Here is a 17,801-nt window from a genome sequence, read left to right as displayed (position 1 = left end):
TGTTCTTCATTTTACACCTACTTTTTCTTCTTGTATGACTAAGTCTTTGGAGAAACTTTCAATCTGTCTCTCTCTCATTCTCTGTATCTATATACATATGAAATGCTTTAAGTAAGTCTGCCACTACTCCATACAGAAGCAATAAAGGGTAATAAGTATGATGCTGTGAATAAGGTTCTTGTAAAAGGGAGATTAGAGATGGCTTATTTTCTAATAGATGTAACTGAAGTACTGCAGAGGGGTGGAGTAATGACTACAAGCTAATGAATGAAAAACAGAAGCTATCAACAGTAAGTCATCCTATTAGAGCTTACAAAATCTGACTCATAATACACAAAGAAAGCAAGTCTCTACTTTCTAAATACTAAATCTGTATTCTAGATGCGAGTTGAAAATTTCTTCCATAGTCAAGAAATGTTACTAGAACTTTGTCTCCATCAGTTAAAGCACTTCAGTCTTATGGCATTACATCAACAACCACTGAAAATGTGCTGGACTCAAGGACCAGTGAAGTCGAATGGCTTATTTTTTTCCAATCACTTTTATTGTATATCAAAAATTACATTTTTGTGTTCGAAGCAAGATCGGTTCAGAAAAACATCCATTAGTGTTTCACCACTTTGCATGTTTTAGGTTCTTGAAATGAAGTGTATTGTCATTAGCACAAGTGCTTTATATCTGTGTAGCCTTGAGTTTAGTGAAGTTATATGTAAATGTAGAGAAAAGACTTTGGAAAATGACTATGTCGTATACATTTACACTCCTCTAAGAAATCTATGGATGGTTAGCCATTTATCTGGGAAGATGAAAATAACGCACTAGATTTCTGAAAATTTGTGCAGTTTTCCGATGGCATAGGAGATTACTCCATTTATAACATCTGTAGTTTATACAACCTTTACTAATATTTTCATTATTACTCCTACAGGCCAGATATAACTCTTCAGCCAAAGCCATCTTTTCTGTTATATACTTCATAATGTATCCTTCATTGTTATCGTGTTATCTGTGCATATTATTTGGGATTTGTCGCACTTATGTCACCAGATTCACTTCTTCTAATCACCTATATCTTCATGCTATATACACTTTGGCTCTATTACGTGATAAAATAATTTAAACTTAAAAGCCTGTCAAGTAGGTAAGCGATAGCATTGAGATATCCGAGATATCCCTGGATATTTCTTCATAGTCATTATTTCATCAAGAAAAGCACTAAATCTTATTATTGAATACTGGAATCCTGTGTTTTTAGCCCAACATATTTCAAGTCTATTCTAGAAGTTTTCTTTCTCAAAAATGTTTTTAGCTATGCGATTCTTGGGTTTTACGCGATCCCCAAGACAACGTTATCAATACTCCCGTTTCCGTGACATAAATTTACAAGATATTGCTTAGAAACGTACATTTTTTCCTGTCTTGAAGAATTTTGTAAGTGCTATTATTATACAGTAAGATTGATGACAATCAGTAAAAATCTTCATCAAGCAGTTTGTATGAAAGAGTCCTATTGCATACCAAAATACACAGCGATCACATACTTACTGTTCCTGTTGCATAAATATCGTTAAAAAAGCTTTGTGTTCCACAGTTAATAAGAGATAGAAAATCATCCCTGCATTTGTCACACTCTACAGTACTACAATAGACTACAGAAAAACAATGGTGTGTGAAACAAACTGAAAGATTTCCAAATATCCCCAACAAATGGGTATAAAATACGAATAATTGAATGGTCAAGGCTACGAAAATCCAATAAATTGTTATAAAAATGTATAATATTTTAAAAATGAATCCAATCTACCAGTAATAAGAAGCATAAGCATTAAAAGATAAGACTGTACGACAAAATGTTGAAAAGTGGAAAAGTCCCAATTTGTAATTACATGTATTTTACTCACCAAAAGAGTTTCTCATTTCAAAGACCTGCTATATAGCTGCGTTCACTAGATCTTTTTATCTTGGTGCAATACAAGCTATTTTAGCTACTAGACTGGTACTGGATAGGTCCATTCAGTATCACATGATAGTAAAAAATTTAAATACGGTTGGCGCATGACTATATTTCTGCTGCATTATGACAATTTCTCGCAAACTGCTCTCTTTCTGAATTTTATGTGCTAAATTCCGATTTATCGGAAACCATGCACATTATGCTTGACTATAAGCAATAAACCTGACATACCCTAGTTTATGTTCTCTGTGCCAGTCAAAATTAAGACAAAGTTATGGAGAACATAGATCATGATTTACACAATGGAGGTAACATTTCCGATAACTAATTGTGCTAAATTATTCAATTCATTCAAGATATCTTTAATAGTAGATGTCCAAAAATGATAGGCCCAGTCACATGGTTTCTTAATATGGGGTTTGACATAGAGGGCGATAAGTCTTCCATAAAGTTAATTAAATGAAAGAAAACCCTAACAAAAGCTTGCGCCATAAAACTCATTCTGCATTTTCGACATTTGAAGAGCATTACCTTCGTGCAACCGGCAACAGTCACCTAGCAGACACAGCAACACTTCAATATCCGCAATGCGGCAAAACCAGCTTAAAAGCAGGGCATCTACCAATAGCCAATAAAAGTCAACATGGGCAACAGATATTCAAGGTCATCGTAGGACATCAATCATCTATATTTTCCATGCATTTCAGTGATCAAAAACATGACTAATCTGAATGGAGACAAAGTCAAGCACGCATGGTGTAAACTCTACTGACAACAGGTTTATACAACTGAACTAAACTGACCCTTCAAAGACCCTATCTTGTAAGGTTGTGAAAGTACGTCAAGTTTCTTTGGTTACTATATTATTTTTCATAACTTGCTCTAAAAATACATGTTTTCTTTGTTCTCTGGTGACTTTAAAAAATGCAGCCTTTGTGCTCTATCAGTAGTACCATCTAGTCTTTACAGTGCAGATTTGATCAAATTACAGTCTTAATGAAAACAAATTAAGCCCACATAAAGCACTGCAATTTCTGCACACAGAATATGAAAATGGAAAATAAAATATCTGGTTTCACCATATTTTGACTGGAATCTCTTCTTTAAGCAATGAAATTGCAAAGACACAACAGACATAAAAGTACAAGTTATCCTGCCAGAGAGAACTGCAAGCTTAGTTTTTTGGTATGTTGCCCTATTTAGCTGTGTATTGTACAGCGGGACTAAGTATATGTAGTGCCTAACAATACTTTGGTGGTAGATTCACACTCTATTACATGGATTATACTGGACTGCTAACATTGTTAATGCTAAATACCACAACACAGTACACAGGAAGCCGGGCTTTGAAGGCTGAATACCAAGGCTCGGATTTCCATTTTAGTGGTGCAATTTTGGTCCAAAGTAGGACAATGAGAGGATGCCAGTTATTAATTCTAGGTAATCATACTAATGTGTTCAGTTGCAAGCCAAAAGCCACATCTCAGAGACCTGCTCTTCTACCAATAAATGTTGGTTTGTGTTAAAAGGTAGATCTCTACAAATCTAGAATGGCATCTCAGTAGAATCCTAGTGGGTGGTTTTGGTCAGCTTAGAGATACTGCTGCCATGTGTACCTTGAGACAGACATTCATTGACATATATAATTCCCTTCACTAATTTATCTTTGATTTACCTATGCACCTGTTCTAAATTATATTATGGAATGGTCTACTGCGTTGTATAGCTGTGTATCCATTTGTTATATAAAATAATTAAAAAACTTAATGTGCTTATTATAATTAGACAAATTAGTTGTGCCCAAAAAAATAAGAAAATTTGTTGTTTTACAAAATTACAACGGCTCCTTGAACTTCAATGATTTATTTCCAATGAAAATAGTTAAAAGCATCAAACTGACAGTTGGGAATTCTTGTTTGACGAGCAATAACCAAAAAGATGGTGGTGTTTCTGTTGGCCAAGTGCCCTGTTTTTCTACATTGCATTATGAAGAAAGTAATCCATGGGCCATTACACTGACACATGGCAGTACAACTAAATTATTTCTAATCCAGAAATGTAAATTTCTGGGATTCAAGGATTCCCTCATCCTATGTAGAAATAATACATTTTAGTAAACTCATTAAATATTTTCAGTCCTATTTACTCATTGCGATTCATTCGTGTGTTTTTAATAACCACTGATTTAACATCTGAGAATGCTAAGTTTTAACTTACAAAAGAAAAAAAAAATGCCGCATTGGCACATCCATGCTCAAAATGACATCACTGCCACTGCAGAGTCTCTCATACGTGACCGGTTTACAAAGTCATTGGCCACACCTTTTTTTCTAGAACTTGTAGAAGTTTTATTCCTAAAGAAACCTATTGAAATAGCTTTATATACCAGTCAAATTCCACCAGTAGAGTTAAATAATGAGGAAGCCTTCAGCAATGACTTTCAGTGTAACGTTTGACTAAGTGACTTAAAGGCGCTTTTCCAATATTACTATTTGCAGCATGTCAGCTATACATGCCACAGAAGTGTGATCAGAGCTGGTCCAATTCCTGGATTCCAGACAATGAAAGTCCCCCAGCTCCATTCTCTTTAGAGAGAGAACCACAAGTTCACTCTTATCCTAATGAATGGGACACATGGGTAGAAAAACAGGTAAGCAAACATAGAAGATACTTTAGGAGTTCTCAACAATTTCTACATTTCAGCATCCAACACACCAAGGATGTTTCCAGTTTTTGGGGGTAATTTTATAGCAACAATACATTAATGGCTAGGTCATCAAAAGCCGCCTCCTGTTCATGTGTAATATGTCATAGGTTGTGTTCAGGTGAGTTATTGGACATCTAAACAATGCTAATGCTTGGTATATAATAATCCTATTTAGATTTTACCATGCACATTTTAGTTAACTTATGTCAATATCACACAACTGCCCCACATAACAGGGATCCAGAAAACTTAGAGCGAATTTGGTAAGGCTTCACACTGTAGAACCCCCTTTACCTGTTTGAATATTGCTTGTGACATGTCGGGAACGCTTTTTCTTTCCCTTTTCTGACTTGCGAAGTAATGGCTGTGTACATATACCGTGTAGGAATACACATATATGTTTGTATTTTCTATTATATACTACATTTGTGTTGTAATTCTGTGTCTGTTTAACGCTGTTTTAATAGATGTTTTAATAAACCGAGTTTTAAAAAATTATGGCTCAGAATGGTCAAAACAAGGCTATTTCCAACCATTTCTATGCCTATTTTGTGTTGGGGGAACAACCACATTGTTTTATAAAGTCATAGGCAAGCATAGAGGCAAAGGACCCCTCCACACAACTCCCCATATCTCAACCTTCTGGACTTATGTGAGCGTGACCTTGCAGGTTGAGTAATATTATGGATAACTGTAGTCACAACAGTATTATTTGGTCTTCAGCGGTTCCATGTTTCAATTGATCCTTTTTATTCTCTAGCACAATCCATACCCTAAGACTAGATCTTGCATAAAGTACCTAAAGTTTGCTTTCCTTTCAGTAGTACATATTCAGCAAAGCTCGAATGTTGGACTCTCTACACTGTGTGCACTGTGGTCAACCACTGATAACATATGAAGGCACATTATGCTACATGGCTTATTCAGCTCTGTTGCATTGACTCTTGTGCGTCCTATTCAATGTGTACATGATTATTACTTTTCTCTCAGAAGGGATATGTTGTGTTTTAAAGTCTCATGTATATGGGCAAGCCATATTCACATAGACTGTACAGAGGCATGCACAGCTTTGTGGCTGCATACTACCATTGTATTACAGAATTGTTCTCTCCTGGGAGATCTAGGGACAGTAGCTTCAGAATATGGTGTCCAATGGAGATTACCATTTATTTCTGTCTTATTCACACTCAATCTGACAAAAGTACCTCTGTATGTTTCCATATAAGAATGAAGGGAAACAGGGGTGCATTAGGGCCTCATAGAAATTTATGAGCACCTTATTATGGCCATGTTCGACTCAGAGGGTTCATGGAGCCAAACTATGTTCATGTGCATAGGGCCGGGATGCAAATTACTCAAGTAATCTTGCCGTTTGTGACATTATTATTCAGTAGTTCTTTTCTTTTAAACCTTCATTTTATATTTTTTCCATAAAGTAGAAGTAACATAATGCCACAAAGTAACAGTACAATTTCAACCTGTAATACGGTAGCTAAGTATGATAGATTAGGAATAAAGAATGGTATCCACGAAAAGTAATCAAATCCGAACAAGGTCAGACCATCAACAACTCTACATAAAATGAACATACAGAAAGAAGTGTTAGAAATTGAAACTGAGGGTAAGAATTCTAAAAAGAAAAACAAAGAGTAGGGTTGGGTTTCTTAAATTAGAGTCTATTATGTACTAATTACGTATCTAAATTGACTTGGTCAAAGATGACAACGAAGCATTCGGTAGATGCGAAGATTTTTTTCAGAGTAACAAGTCAAAACATTACACCAGTTCATATACATCCTAATGTTTATGTTCTGATTCTAAAGGCGCCCAAACACCACAGCTTGTTCAGCCAACCGCTACACCTCCCAAACTCCCAATATACATGCATCCTTGGCATTGCCTAGCATGCATGTATTTCCAATGTGGAGATTGGAGTTAGACGCTGCCAAGACACCTCCCATGGCGGCTTATCTTGCGAGAACAAAAGGGTCGGTTGTTCAATTTAGATATGCCGAATGCTTCTTAAATCCGATTTAATCTACTGGAGGAGAATTGGGGCCTCCATAGACATAAACCAGCCGGCCAGTCATACTGAATTTGACAGGCTCAGCCGAATTTTCTCTTATGTGTATGGGACCCTTATTAAGCCTGTATGGAAAGTCAGGGCTCGATTACCCTGTAGATGCAATGCTGTAGATCACAACGATCATTGAAAGAATAAAACTGCACAACCGAGTAATTTTGACACAATCTCTATATTGTTGGAATAGACTTCCCTTGATCAAAAACTCCGGAAACTGTCTCTATCCTCTACGGAAATGGCCTCCACATTGGCCATTTTATGTGGTTTACCTTGTTTGTGATTTTATTTGTACTTCAATATTTTGCTGATGTTTTATTCTTACCTTTTCTATTTTATTATTAATCAAGCTTCATTTCCTTGCAGACTTTTAGTAGCATCAGTCTGCTGTCAATATCCCCTTTGATTTCCATTGCACCATGAGCCTTCTTCAAACTATTGGCCACAGCTTGAGAGGGCATCAGATATGCCAACTTATATGTTTCAACATTACTAATACAGCCTACTGTCCAGCACTCAGAAACTTAAATCAATGGCTTTATAACCACATGCCTATAGTAGAGATTCAACTGCATTGGCTTTCCAGCTGCTTTGAATTTTGTAAGAGTTTACAATTGATTTTTTGCTGCAAGGATGTGTGAGATGTTTATTTTTATGTTCTATTTGCCATAGGAAAACAGGCTGATGTGTTACAGCAATGTCTGTGTTCCTTTATTACAATTATGATTATGCTGTCACACTTCACTGGTAAAGTGCATTTCATTTCTACCCGACTCATATTATTAACATTATATTCAGTTTCTGACAATGGATAGTAAAGCAGGCTGCATGACTATTAACGAAATGCAGTGTAGATTTTGCAAAGCCATATGCATACAAAATGTATCACATCAGTAGTATCAAGAATTCATAGAAGGAGGCTGTTCTAGGGGGATCCTTTCCAATGACTAGGATTGACCCTTTGTGAACCGAAGGAATGCTTTCTTACGTTCATCAATTGTTACGGCAATGTAGATTAAGTGTATCACCGGTAAGATAAAAGGTTTCTGCTGTAAGGGGGATTGCGTTATCGGAAGATACAAGTGCAGTCTACTTGCAATACATTTTTAGAGTAAACTGATATAGATAAGTGCATTTCTGTATCTACTTACATATTCAGTGACAATATATCACTGTGCCACATACTTGGCGTCATGGCCTCTGTGTAACCTCTTCACGTGTCTATGTGAGGCCTTGCCAGTTCATTTGTACTATAGAGTTCACTACCCATTCGGAGCTTGCACATGCTCACTAGCACATACTACATGCACAGAAACACAGAAAACAAAAAATGCCAAGAATAGTTGGAGTAGCACTCGGAATCACAAATAGGTTGCTGATTTTGCCGGTTGAACTGGTTGCCTTCTCTTAGACGACAGATTCCGTGAAAAGGTTACAATGAAACCAGTGTGTATTTTTGCAGCAATGCTTCCATCTACAGAATGATGTGCATGGCATGAAAGAGGGTTCTGGTGTGAATGCATGCAAGCTGCTATGTGTTGAACTGATTTCAGGCAAGAACACATGCATGGAGGTACAAGCTCATCCTGGAACATGCTCCATGTGCGGCATATCCAACTACTGTCCCTATGAGAGATACGATGAACCTATTAACTCATTCAGGGACCGAAGTAAAGGTTATCTGCATTATATGTGCTGCTCGAATGCATCAGCTTAGCCGGCATCTCAATACACCACCGTAAAAAAAAAAAAAGGCTCATGGGGAGCATCTGAAGAAGAAATACTCTGTCATGGCTTAATTAGCAGTAACCCCACTCTGTGGGAGGTGAGAAAATTCACTTTCACTGGTTGAAACACTTTCAGCAGGGCACAGAAAGGAGGGACAGAGACAGGTTTTCGGCTCTCTCTTAGCACTGCAGCATGAAAGGATGTGAATACACGTACATACAGACAAGACAAGAAATCACAAGAAGTCAACTCACAGAATCTCCAAGTCACGCAGAGCTCGAAAGACTCCATCTTCAATGCAGCTAATCTGGTTGTTGTCCAGTTGCCTGTAGAAAGGAAGGAAAAGTCAAAAGGATGGCTGGGTAACAAAAGCTGCCTTCTAGAACCAGGGTCCAGGCTTTCTTGTCACTAAGGTGTCCCTCCACCCCCTTTGCAGTCTACGCTCGTCACCCAGGAGGAGACTCGTTGGTAGAGTGCTGCTCTCTCGGTTGATACGGACTGTCTGAGAGAGCTGCACACGCTATAACACACTGAAGTCTGTCAGGTCTCCGTAAATATTAATTGAACATTTTTTTAAAGGCAGAAGGGAGTAATTTCATTACATTATGGCATCCAATCCATTACGGGCTTTTACCATCATGTCACTGAAACAATTTCATTAAGCTAAAGGCCCGTAAATCATGTGAGGTCACTTTGCTGCCCTCAGCGACCTCCCACAATCCCTTTTTTTCCCCTTCTTTACTGGAAGTTGCAGTCCTCCGTCCTGACACTGTAGTAAATTTCAGCCTTTATCTGCACAAGAGCTGCACCAGTGTCTGGGGAATAGACCAATACCAAATTAGACTCCACTAATCTAATTGTATAGTCCTTTATTATTCTAAGCACCACATGTCTGTGGGGGTTCAGAGCCTCTGTGAATTGTTCTTGGTCCCATCTGGGGAGTCCGTTCTTTTCAATCATCATTGAATGAAATATTTCCAAGTGGATTTGGTTTAAGCAGCATTGACTGCTGCAACAGGCGCACCATTATGAAGGCACACACAGGGAGAAAACTGGAAATCAAAAGTCATTTCCATACTAAAGCAGCTTCATTGACATATTATGCCAATGCCAGTGTGCACTTAGGCTAATGAAAAAGAAACTCATGATGTACATTATACGACCAACTAAGGGAACGGTTAGAGCTGAATCAACCTCATTTACGAAATGTACAGTAACCGTATAGTCAGACATCGCTGTAGCAAATCTGCGCCAAATAGTGAGGATTTGGGGGCAGATCTGCTCTTCATTTCAGCCCTTTGTCAGAAGGGGTGAAATCTGCTGTGAGAATATGCAGCAAAAAATCGACAGGGTGTGGAGGTGAAAATCCGCAGCATGGCGAAGTTTACACTTTTCTCCGCAGCATGTGGATGGTATTTCTAAAATGCTATACGCGATACATAAAAACTGAAAAATCTTTGGATTTTCCATAGCACAAAAAATCCACATCATTTCAGGCTCATGTGAACATACAGTACTGTGCAAAAGTTTTAGGCAGGTGTAGAAAAAGTTCTACAAACTAGGCCTCCTTCCCACGAACGGATTTCCGCCGCGTAATTCGCGGCGAAAATCCGCTGCGTTGCCCGCAGCTATTAGGTTCTATTGAACCTAATAGCACAATGCTCACGATGCGTAATTCCAGCGCGGAATTACGCACCGCGATTTCTCCCGTCCTCACCCGCAGCATGCTCTATTTTCTGCGGGTGAGGACGGGCTGTACGCACTGACGGCTTCCATTGCAGTCAATGGAAGCCGTCCGTTCACGCTATCTCCCGCTGTAACCAGCGGGAGATAGCGTGAAAAAACGCTTTCCCGCCCACCGCCGCGCGTCATATGACGCCAAATGACGCGGCCGGCCGCGTCACGTGACACGGCCGGCCGTGCACGTGACACGGCCGGTGACGCGGCGGTGGTGGGCGGTGACGGGAGGTGACGCGGCGGTGGTGGGCGGGGAAGCGATTTCACGCTATCTCCCGCAGGTAAGTATAGGGGCTCTGGGGGGCGCCGTGACGGGCTTCACTGCGTAATATTACGCGGCGGACCCCGTCACGCTCGTGGGAAGGAGGCCTAAGAGTTTTTTTCAAAAATAGAAGGCGTCTAATTGGCTACAAATGTATCCTGTAGTAGAACAACAACCCCAAACATACAGCAAATGTCATTAACAACTATCTTCAGTGTAAAGAAGAACAGGGAGTCCTGGAAGTGATGATATGGCCCCCACAGAGCCCTGATCTCAACATCATTAAGTCCCAGTTTTGGCCAGCGGCACACGACCGGATTCGAATTGCGGAATCCGCGATCTTCATCCACACAGATGATCCACAGTATTCCGCATCGATTAAAAAAATAGAACATTTACATGTCTGCTCACATGAGCGGACAGCGATTGCAATTTCTGCTCGCGGAAATTAAATCGCAGCATGTTCTATTTTTACCTGGATTCCATGCGGATGGGTTCCATTGAAGTCAATCGAAGCCATCCGACCCACCGCCCATCCGCAAGTAAATACAGATTTGAGAAAAAAATCTGTAATGCACATGTCCGAAGGTGAGCCATCAGAGCCATCCGCAATACAGATTTTTAAAGGTACGTGCCGATGCCGGCCGGGCACAGGGTAGGATTGTGCTGTGGGTTCCCGCATGCGAAATCCGACCAGTTCATATGCCACCGGCCTTACATGAAGAGACAGAAGGATACAAACAACTCAAAATCCACACAAGGTCTCAGGTTAGTTCTCCCAGATGTGTGGAACAACCTCCCTACCAAGTTTCTTCAAAAACTGTGTGCAAGTAAACCTAGAAAAATTGATGCCATTTTCATTTCATTTATATTCATTTTTCTCTTTTGTTCATTCTCTGCATTTTGTTGATTGATAAAAAAAAACTATTAACACTTCTACTTTTAAAAACATTCTTGGGCCTGCTGCACATTGCAGAATCTGCATTCAGCGTCTGCGTGGAGGATCCGCAGCAAAACACATGCATTAAAAGGCATGCAAAATCATTTTTTTCGCTCATACTCGCAGATACGAAGTGCGAAAAATCTCAGCTCTATTTTGCTACAAACTCCGCATGGACGGCCTCCATTAAAGTCAATAGAGACTGTCCAACCCGCAGCCCATACGCAATTAACTGTGTATAGGCCATGGGTATCCACATAATTGCTTAGCGATGATGTGGGAAATACAAACATACAACAAAAAAACTGTACTGCGCATGACCACAATACAGAAAAATTCAGGTGCGCAGGGTCACCGCTTGGGCTCACAGCCGGATTCCTCAGCGGCCCTCCCGCATGCAAAGTCTGGTCCACCCGTGTGGAGCCGGCCCTACTCTGCAGCATTTTTTCCACCACATGCCTAAACTTTGTACACAGTGCTGCCTAAAAATATGTCCGTCCTTTCCATTCCTCTTGGCCCAACATATCCCAAGACGTATGGCGTGCGATCAGCAGCTTAGTCATGTTCTATGTCATGCAAGGTCTATCCGGTGAGCATCTATTGGGGTTACGCCGTAGTTGTGATGGGTGTTGCAGCCGGTCAAGGGTTTTGCTAGCATGTCGCGATATTGCATAGAATTTGTTTTGTGAGAGTCTTTACCTAAATTGAAGGTAGAGCGGACACTGTATGTCTACACATCTGTATACCTTATATTAATACTAATAGTAGGGACAGGTAATAGCGATAGCCTATCTGCACTACCAGATCCCATCCAAGCACTGTAATATAATACACGTTACACGAGAAGCTTAGTATTAATAACCATTCACACTATCAATTAAAGTTTTACTAAAATGTGTCAGATTACAAGTATATTAGACTGTAAATTACACACATTGTGAGTTCACATCAACAGGGGCCTGACAGACGGGGCTTCCACAAGGAACAAAACCCTGTTCTCATTTTCTGTTTTCATGTCCAGTCATGTCCCACTGAAATTAATCACACCATGGGAAACGCCGAAGTGAAGTGTAGAGGAACGTATGTAGTCACCGCTCAAACACCCCTTTCAGCTTCCCATACTCCGATACTGCTAATTTACCATCACACTACACTGGCATTGCCACATACAGTCAATCTACTTCTGTGCACAGTTTACCACTGAAGGGGTTATTTGATTTAGGCTTTATCAGACTGGCGCATGGGTATTGGGCCCAAAATAGTTGGACGCGACACACATCGGAAAGCCCACGAACACTTGTCAATGTGCTGTCCAACCTGAAGACGGACACGAACAAGCCTCTATTTACAAGTGCGCAGCAGTAATGTTTCAGCCATTCGTAGCCGCAATGGTCACCTGCATAGCTCCTGACAACATGGCTCCCATCACTGAGTAGGGAAGCCTGCAGCAAAGCATGGCATGTGACCGCCGCGGGCATTGACTAGTTATAGTCGTCATATATTGGCTGCTTGCAAACAACAACTAGGAGGACCCAGAGAATATGAGAACTGGAACGTCAGGTGAAACAAGAGATAAGTACAAGCAATTTCATTAGTTGATATCAATTGCAGATGTTTTTTTTTTGTTAAGTCAGACGACCCCTTTAACACCTTTTAACAAAAAAATGAGCCGGCACATAAACCCATTGATGGAAAAATAAAAAATGATTATGGGGATTAAGGCCACCTAGACACTGAAACTTGGCTCATGTGATGTACAGGCAGATGCGAGGCGTTATTCTGCAAACAATGCCTCCCATCACTTTGGTGCGGTTGCGATCAGCCGCGTCAGAGGAGCGGCAAGTGTTTCCCATTGTTTTCAATGGGAAACCTCGCATTGCACTCGCATGCACATCACACCTTGTGTGATGCATTTTTCTGTCCCATTGAAAACAATGGGCGATGTGTTCTGAGGGAACACCAAATAATAAGACATGCCATGATTTGGGGGTTCTTAAGAATGGGGTTCATAATTGATCGAGATTTGTGTATCTCGAAATGCACAAACTTGTGCGACTTTTACAGCCACCTGAAAGCTGCCTAAGCTGTGTTTAGACTGCGATCTCTAGCTATATCTGATGATTCAACTGGTAAAGTTCCTGGTGTATATTCCAAACTTGTCCATAGGTCCTCATTCACCTGACAGAGGCCACAAGAGTGTCCCTTTGGCTCTATCAGTCTGGCATCTGTTGGCATTCCTTGTTTTTAACCGCATAGAAAAAAACAGCAGACCGCTGCTTTCTATACAGCGAGTCAAAGCAGGAAAGTATACTACGCGGTATGTGATTTTTTTTGTATCACCATGGCCAATGTATGCCACTATATATTCATCTGAGACCAATTCATTGCAGTTCAGAAACTAGTGGGCTGAACTGGTTGAACGATGATCGGTTCAGGTGGTTCATGATTGGGAATTTTGCTAATTTTAAGCCCACATATCAGTATGAGCCATGAAACCAAATTACACCCTCCTAAGAAAAGGGCTGATGTGTTTTTAAAAAATCCATTTTTGCTACAAACTATATTTTGGAGAGCCATTTCTGTTGCCGTGCTTTATGGGATACACCTGTTCTTGTGCTTCCGATATCAATCTAATTTATGTTTGCTATACGGGCTTTAGGGTAAATAGTTGCCAAATGTAAATGAGAGGACAATAAAACACTGAAGTCTGAAAATATTATGTAGAATGAACCTCAGTGATGATGTGCCTGAACTGACACAAAAAGAAGAGATTGAGAGAAAATGTATTCCTAGAGATCGGCCATAAAACACACTTCTGTATTAGAGACAGTTTTGTGCCCTAGATTTTATTTCTGCAATGAACAACTAATATATTACTCGAAAACCCGCATTTAGGTCTCGTCTAACTTCTCTTTTTTCTGCCCTGTGTTTGTCCTCTAGTCACCGTCCCCTAAACAAATTAACATAATTCATGCTGCCCTCTAATTCTCCTAAAAGAGGCTTCCCTTTGTCCCCTCTCATTGTGCTCTGACATTTGACTTGACATCAGCTATGTCAACAGTTCTTCTAAATCTAATTCCTCTAAAGCAAGCTACTTAGCCAAGATGCACCTGCTGCTGAATGGGTGACATATTACATCAACTTTATAATGGGAAGAAATGCAAAAAAACTTTCCCAAAAGGCAGATTATATTTTTTCACATTGAGTTGGGTGCAAATGTGCTCTAATGAGATAAGTGCCAGGTGTGATATGATAGGTAATGTAATATACATCTACAGAAAAAAGGCTTGGAAAATCTCATTCAATGCAAACATTAGCTTAGGATGTACTTAGCTGAGGATACATTTAAGGGCTACTTTGGCAAAAACACATTTTTTCATCCCTGCCCCCCCTCACACTCTGGAGGTCTCCTCTGTATATTGCAGCCACTTCCATGCAGTGCAGCCTCCTGTCTGATGCTTATCAGGCGCCATCTTAAGGGCTCGTTCACACGAACGCTGTGGGCACGCAGTATAGCCGCACACAGTAAGCGCTTCTATAGGGACCAATGGTTTCCTATAGAAGCGTTCACATGAAAGAATGTTAGACGCGCTAAATTTGCGCACCTAACAAAGATCGCATCTAAGCTCCGCAGTGCACCCAAAGACAGGACCTATCCTTTCCTTAGACTCCTATGAGTCGTGCGTGCTTTCCATAGACTCCTATGATTCAAGTAGCTGGAATCAATCCGTTCACGTGATCTTTAGTGCAGTATAACCGTGATCTTTTCACACGGCTATACTGTGCGCCCACAACACTCGTGTGAACAAGCCCTAATGGTGAGCTTTTTGTTTTCACATCAATCCCATGATCTATCAGCACAGCATTAGCTAGAGGCCTTACCATTTCTGCTTGCTGGATGGACAGTCTCATTATCATTACCTTCTATATTCTTTTAAATAAGCTACAGGCCATAAGTATACAGTCAGGAGGATGAGCTGTGATCTCCTCTGTTATAAATGTGTTACAGGAACTGTGTGATCATCATCACTAACTGTGACAGGGGAGCCTGTGTCCCCCACTAAGCTGTTTATGTGGTAGGGTCCATGTAATAGTATGACACACAGAAACTGAACATATAAAGCCAAGTAAATTTGAGCTGGTCAAAATTAGATCACATGACCATCTGAGCAAAAAGAGGCCAGAAGTTTCAGATAGAAAGGAATAGCTAACTAAGGTAATACTAGCTCACTTCAAAAAATTTAAAAAAGCTTTAACGGAGTGGCCCTTTAACCAAATTTTACTCATTCCTTCTCCACATATCCTGATATATACTAAATGACCAGTTTATTAGAAATACCTGACCTTTCATGATTGGAGCTTCCCTGTAAATAAGGCAGTACAGAATAAATTGTGAACAAAAAGTAAATAAGTTTTCCATGGATCAGTCTCGGTATGATTCAACATTATAATGGGAAAATTCAGTAATCAAAGCAACTTCAAATGAGGCATAGTTATTGGTGCTAGACTAGTCAGGGCCAGTATTTCAAACACTGTCAACCTTGTGGGGTTTTTTCATGCAGCGGTGTGGAGAGCATAGTGAGAATGGTGTAACTGAGGAAAAGCATCTTGGATGTAAAAATCTTGACAATGAAGGGGTCAGAGGAGGATGTCAAGATCTGATGAACAGGCAATGCACAGCTAATGTGTCAGAAAGCAAAATACACTGCTATTTAGCATGGATGGGCTATAACAGGAGACGGCCAGTTTGAGTACCATTGCTAAGAGAAAAAGAAAGGCAAGACTCCAGTGGGCAAAAGATTGCACAAATCGGATCACTGAGAAGTGGGAAAATATTGCCTAATCAGATGAATCCAGAATTCTGATGCATCATGCTGATAGGATGGTCAAAACTTGGTGCAAGTAGCATGAATCAATGAGCTCCTCCTGTCAAGTGTCAATAATTTAGGCTGGTGGAAGTGGACTAATAGTGTGGGGAATGTTTTCTCTGCACACTATAGGTCATATCTGTGGATAAACACAATCGTTGGCGTAACTATAGGGGATGCAGGGAATGCGGTTGCACCCGGGCCCAGGAGCCTTAGGGGGCCCATAAGGCCTCTCTTCTCCATATAGGCAGCCTAGTAGTATGAATGAAGCATTATAGTTGGTGGCCCTGTTACAGGTTTTGCATTGGGGCCAAGGAGATTCAACTTATGCCTCTGCGTTAAGGGGTTAAGAGAAGTTGGGGGGCCCCCAAGATAAACTTTTGCACCCGGGCCCATGAGCCTTTAGCTATGCCCCTGGATACATTGCTGCAGTTCTGCATGTTCTCTATATATCTAGATTTATTACCTTTCTGCAGACGCTGCTATCCAGTGGACAATTAGAAAAAAAAATTGTACAATTGTTGAAGCATTTTATAATAATATGCAAAAGACTGTGGAATCAATACTACTGCAACTACAGAAGGGCTTATTCACTAATACCGTCCTTAAGTTAGTGAAAACTTAGACTAGACAGTCTTAAAATGTACAAGTTTTATTTCAGTAGCTCTGCTGAATGATAAATCTGTTGAATTTTAAGACAGCCTAATCTAAGTTTACACCCCCTATTAGTTGGCTTACTATACGCCAAAAATTGGACCAAAATTTTGGTGCAATTTACGCCACATCCCTTTTTCAGACAAGTTGATAAAACTGTCCAAAAGTGTCTTGGGGAAGGGATGGTAGGGGAGGGGCGGAGAGGATGGTGACCGACTACAGCCACAGTAGCAGGTGAGTGGGGTCACTGCGGTGTTGTGCTGTAACAGAGTACTACAATATATCACACACTGAAGAAAATAGTACCTTCTATTTATATATAGAACATGTGTTCTATGTTTGGATCCCTTAAATATGTGCCCTTAAGTGCTAATGCCCATGGACGGATTTCTGCTGTGTTTCATGCAGCGGAAATCCACGACGTTATCCCGCATGCTTTTAGGCTCTATTAAACCTAATAGCTTTCTGCCTTTCAATGTTCACGCTGCGGAATTCTACTGCGGAATTCCACAGTGTGAAAGGCATCGCGGCATGTTCTAATTGCCGCGGAAAAATGCGCGGCCAGCTTCCATTGTAGTCAATGGAAGCTGTCTGTCACGCGATACTTCCACCGTGTTTCGTGTGATTACGCATCACCGCCCACAGCAGGCGCATCATGCGCTGCACTGAGCATGTGCGCTGGCTCGCCGGATCGGATCGCTCGGCGGATCTGGAGAGCTGAGTATGGGGTCTTTGGGGGGGCGCCATGTTGGACCCCGCTGCGATATTCCGCTGGCCAAGTACAGTACAGCCGTGGGCATGAGGCCTTAGTTTCTCTGTGTAAGTACACAAGAAATTCCGGAAGAAACTGAGCATGGAACTGGGCATTTTT

General features: G+C 40.6%; 1 protein-coding gene across 1 annotated transcript in view; it reads right to left on the bottom strand.

Moving 5' to 3' along the window:
• SLIT3 (slit guidance ligand 3) overlaps positions 1–17,801 on the bottom strand; it is a 523,433-nt gene that overhangs the window by 170,983 nt on the left and 334,649 nt on the right. The window contains exon 6 of the mRNA XM_066591106.1: positions 8,724–8,795. Within this exon, the coding sequence (XP_066447203.1) occupies positions 8,724–8,795 (72 nt within the window). The remainder of the gene's footprint in view (positions 1–8,723; positions 8,796–17,801) is intronic.

This window comes from Eleutherodactylus coqui, chromosome 2, assembly GCF_035609145.1.
Source record: "Eleutherodactylus coqui strain aEleCoq1 chromosome 2, aEleCoq1.hap1, whole genome shotgun sequence".
Lineage (NCBI taxonomy): Eukaryota > Metazoa > Chordata > Amphibia > Anura > Eleutherodactylidae > Eleutherodactylus > Eleutherodactylus coqui.
This window is presented reverse-complemented; position numbering and strand designations above follow the sequence as displayed.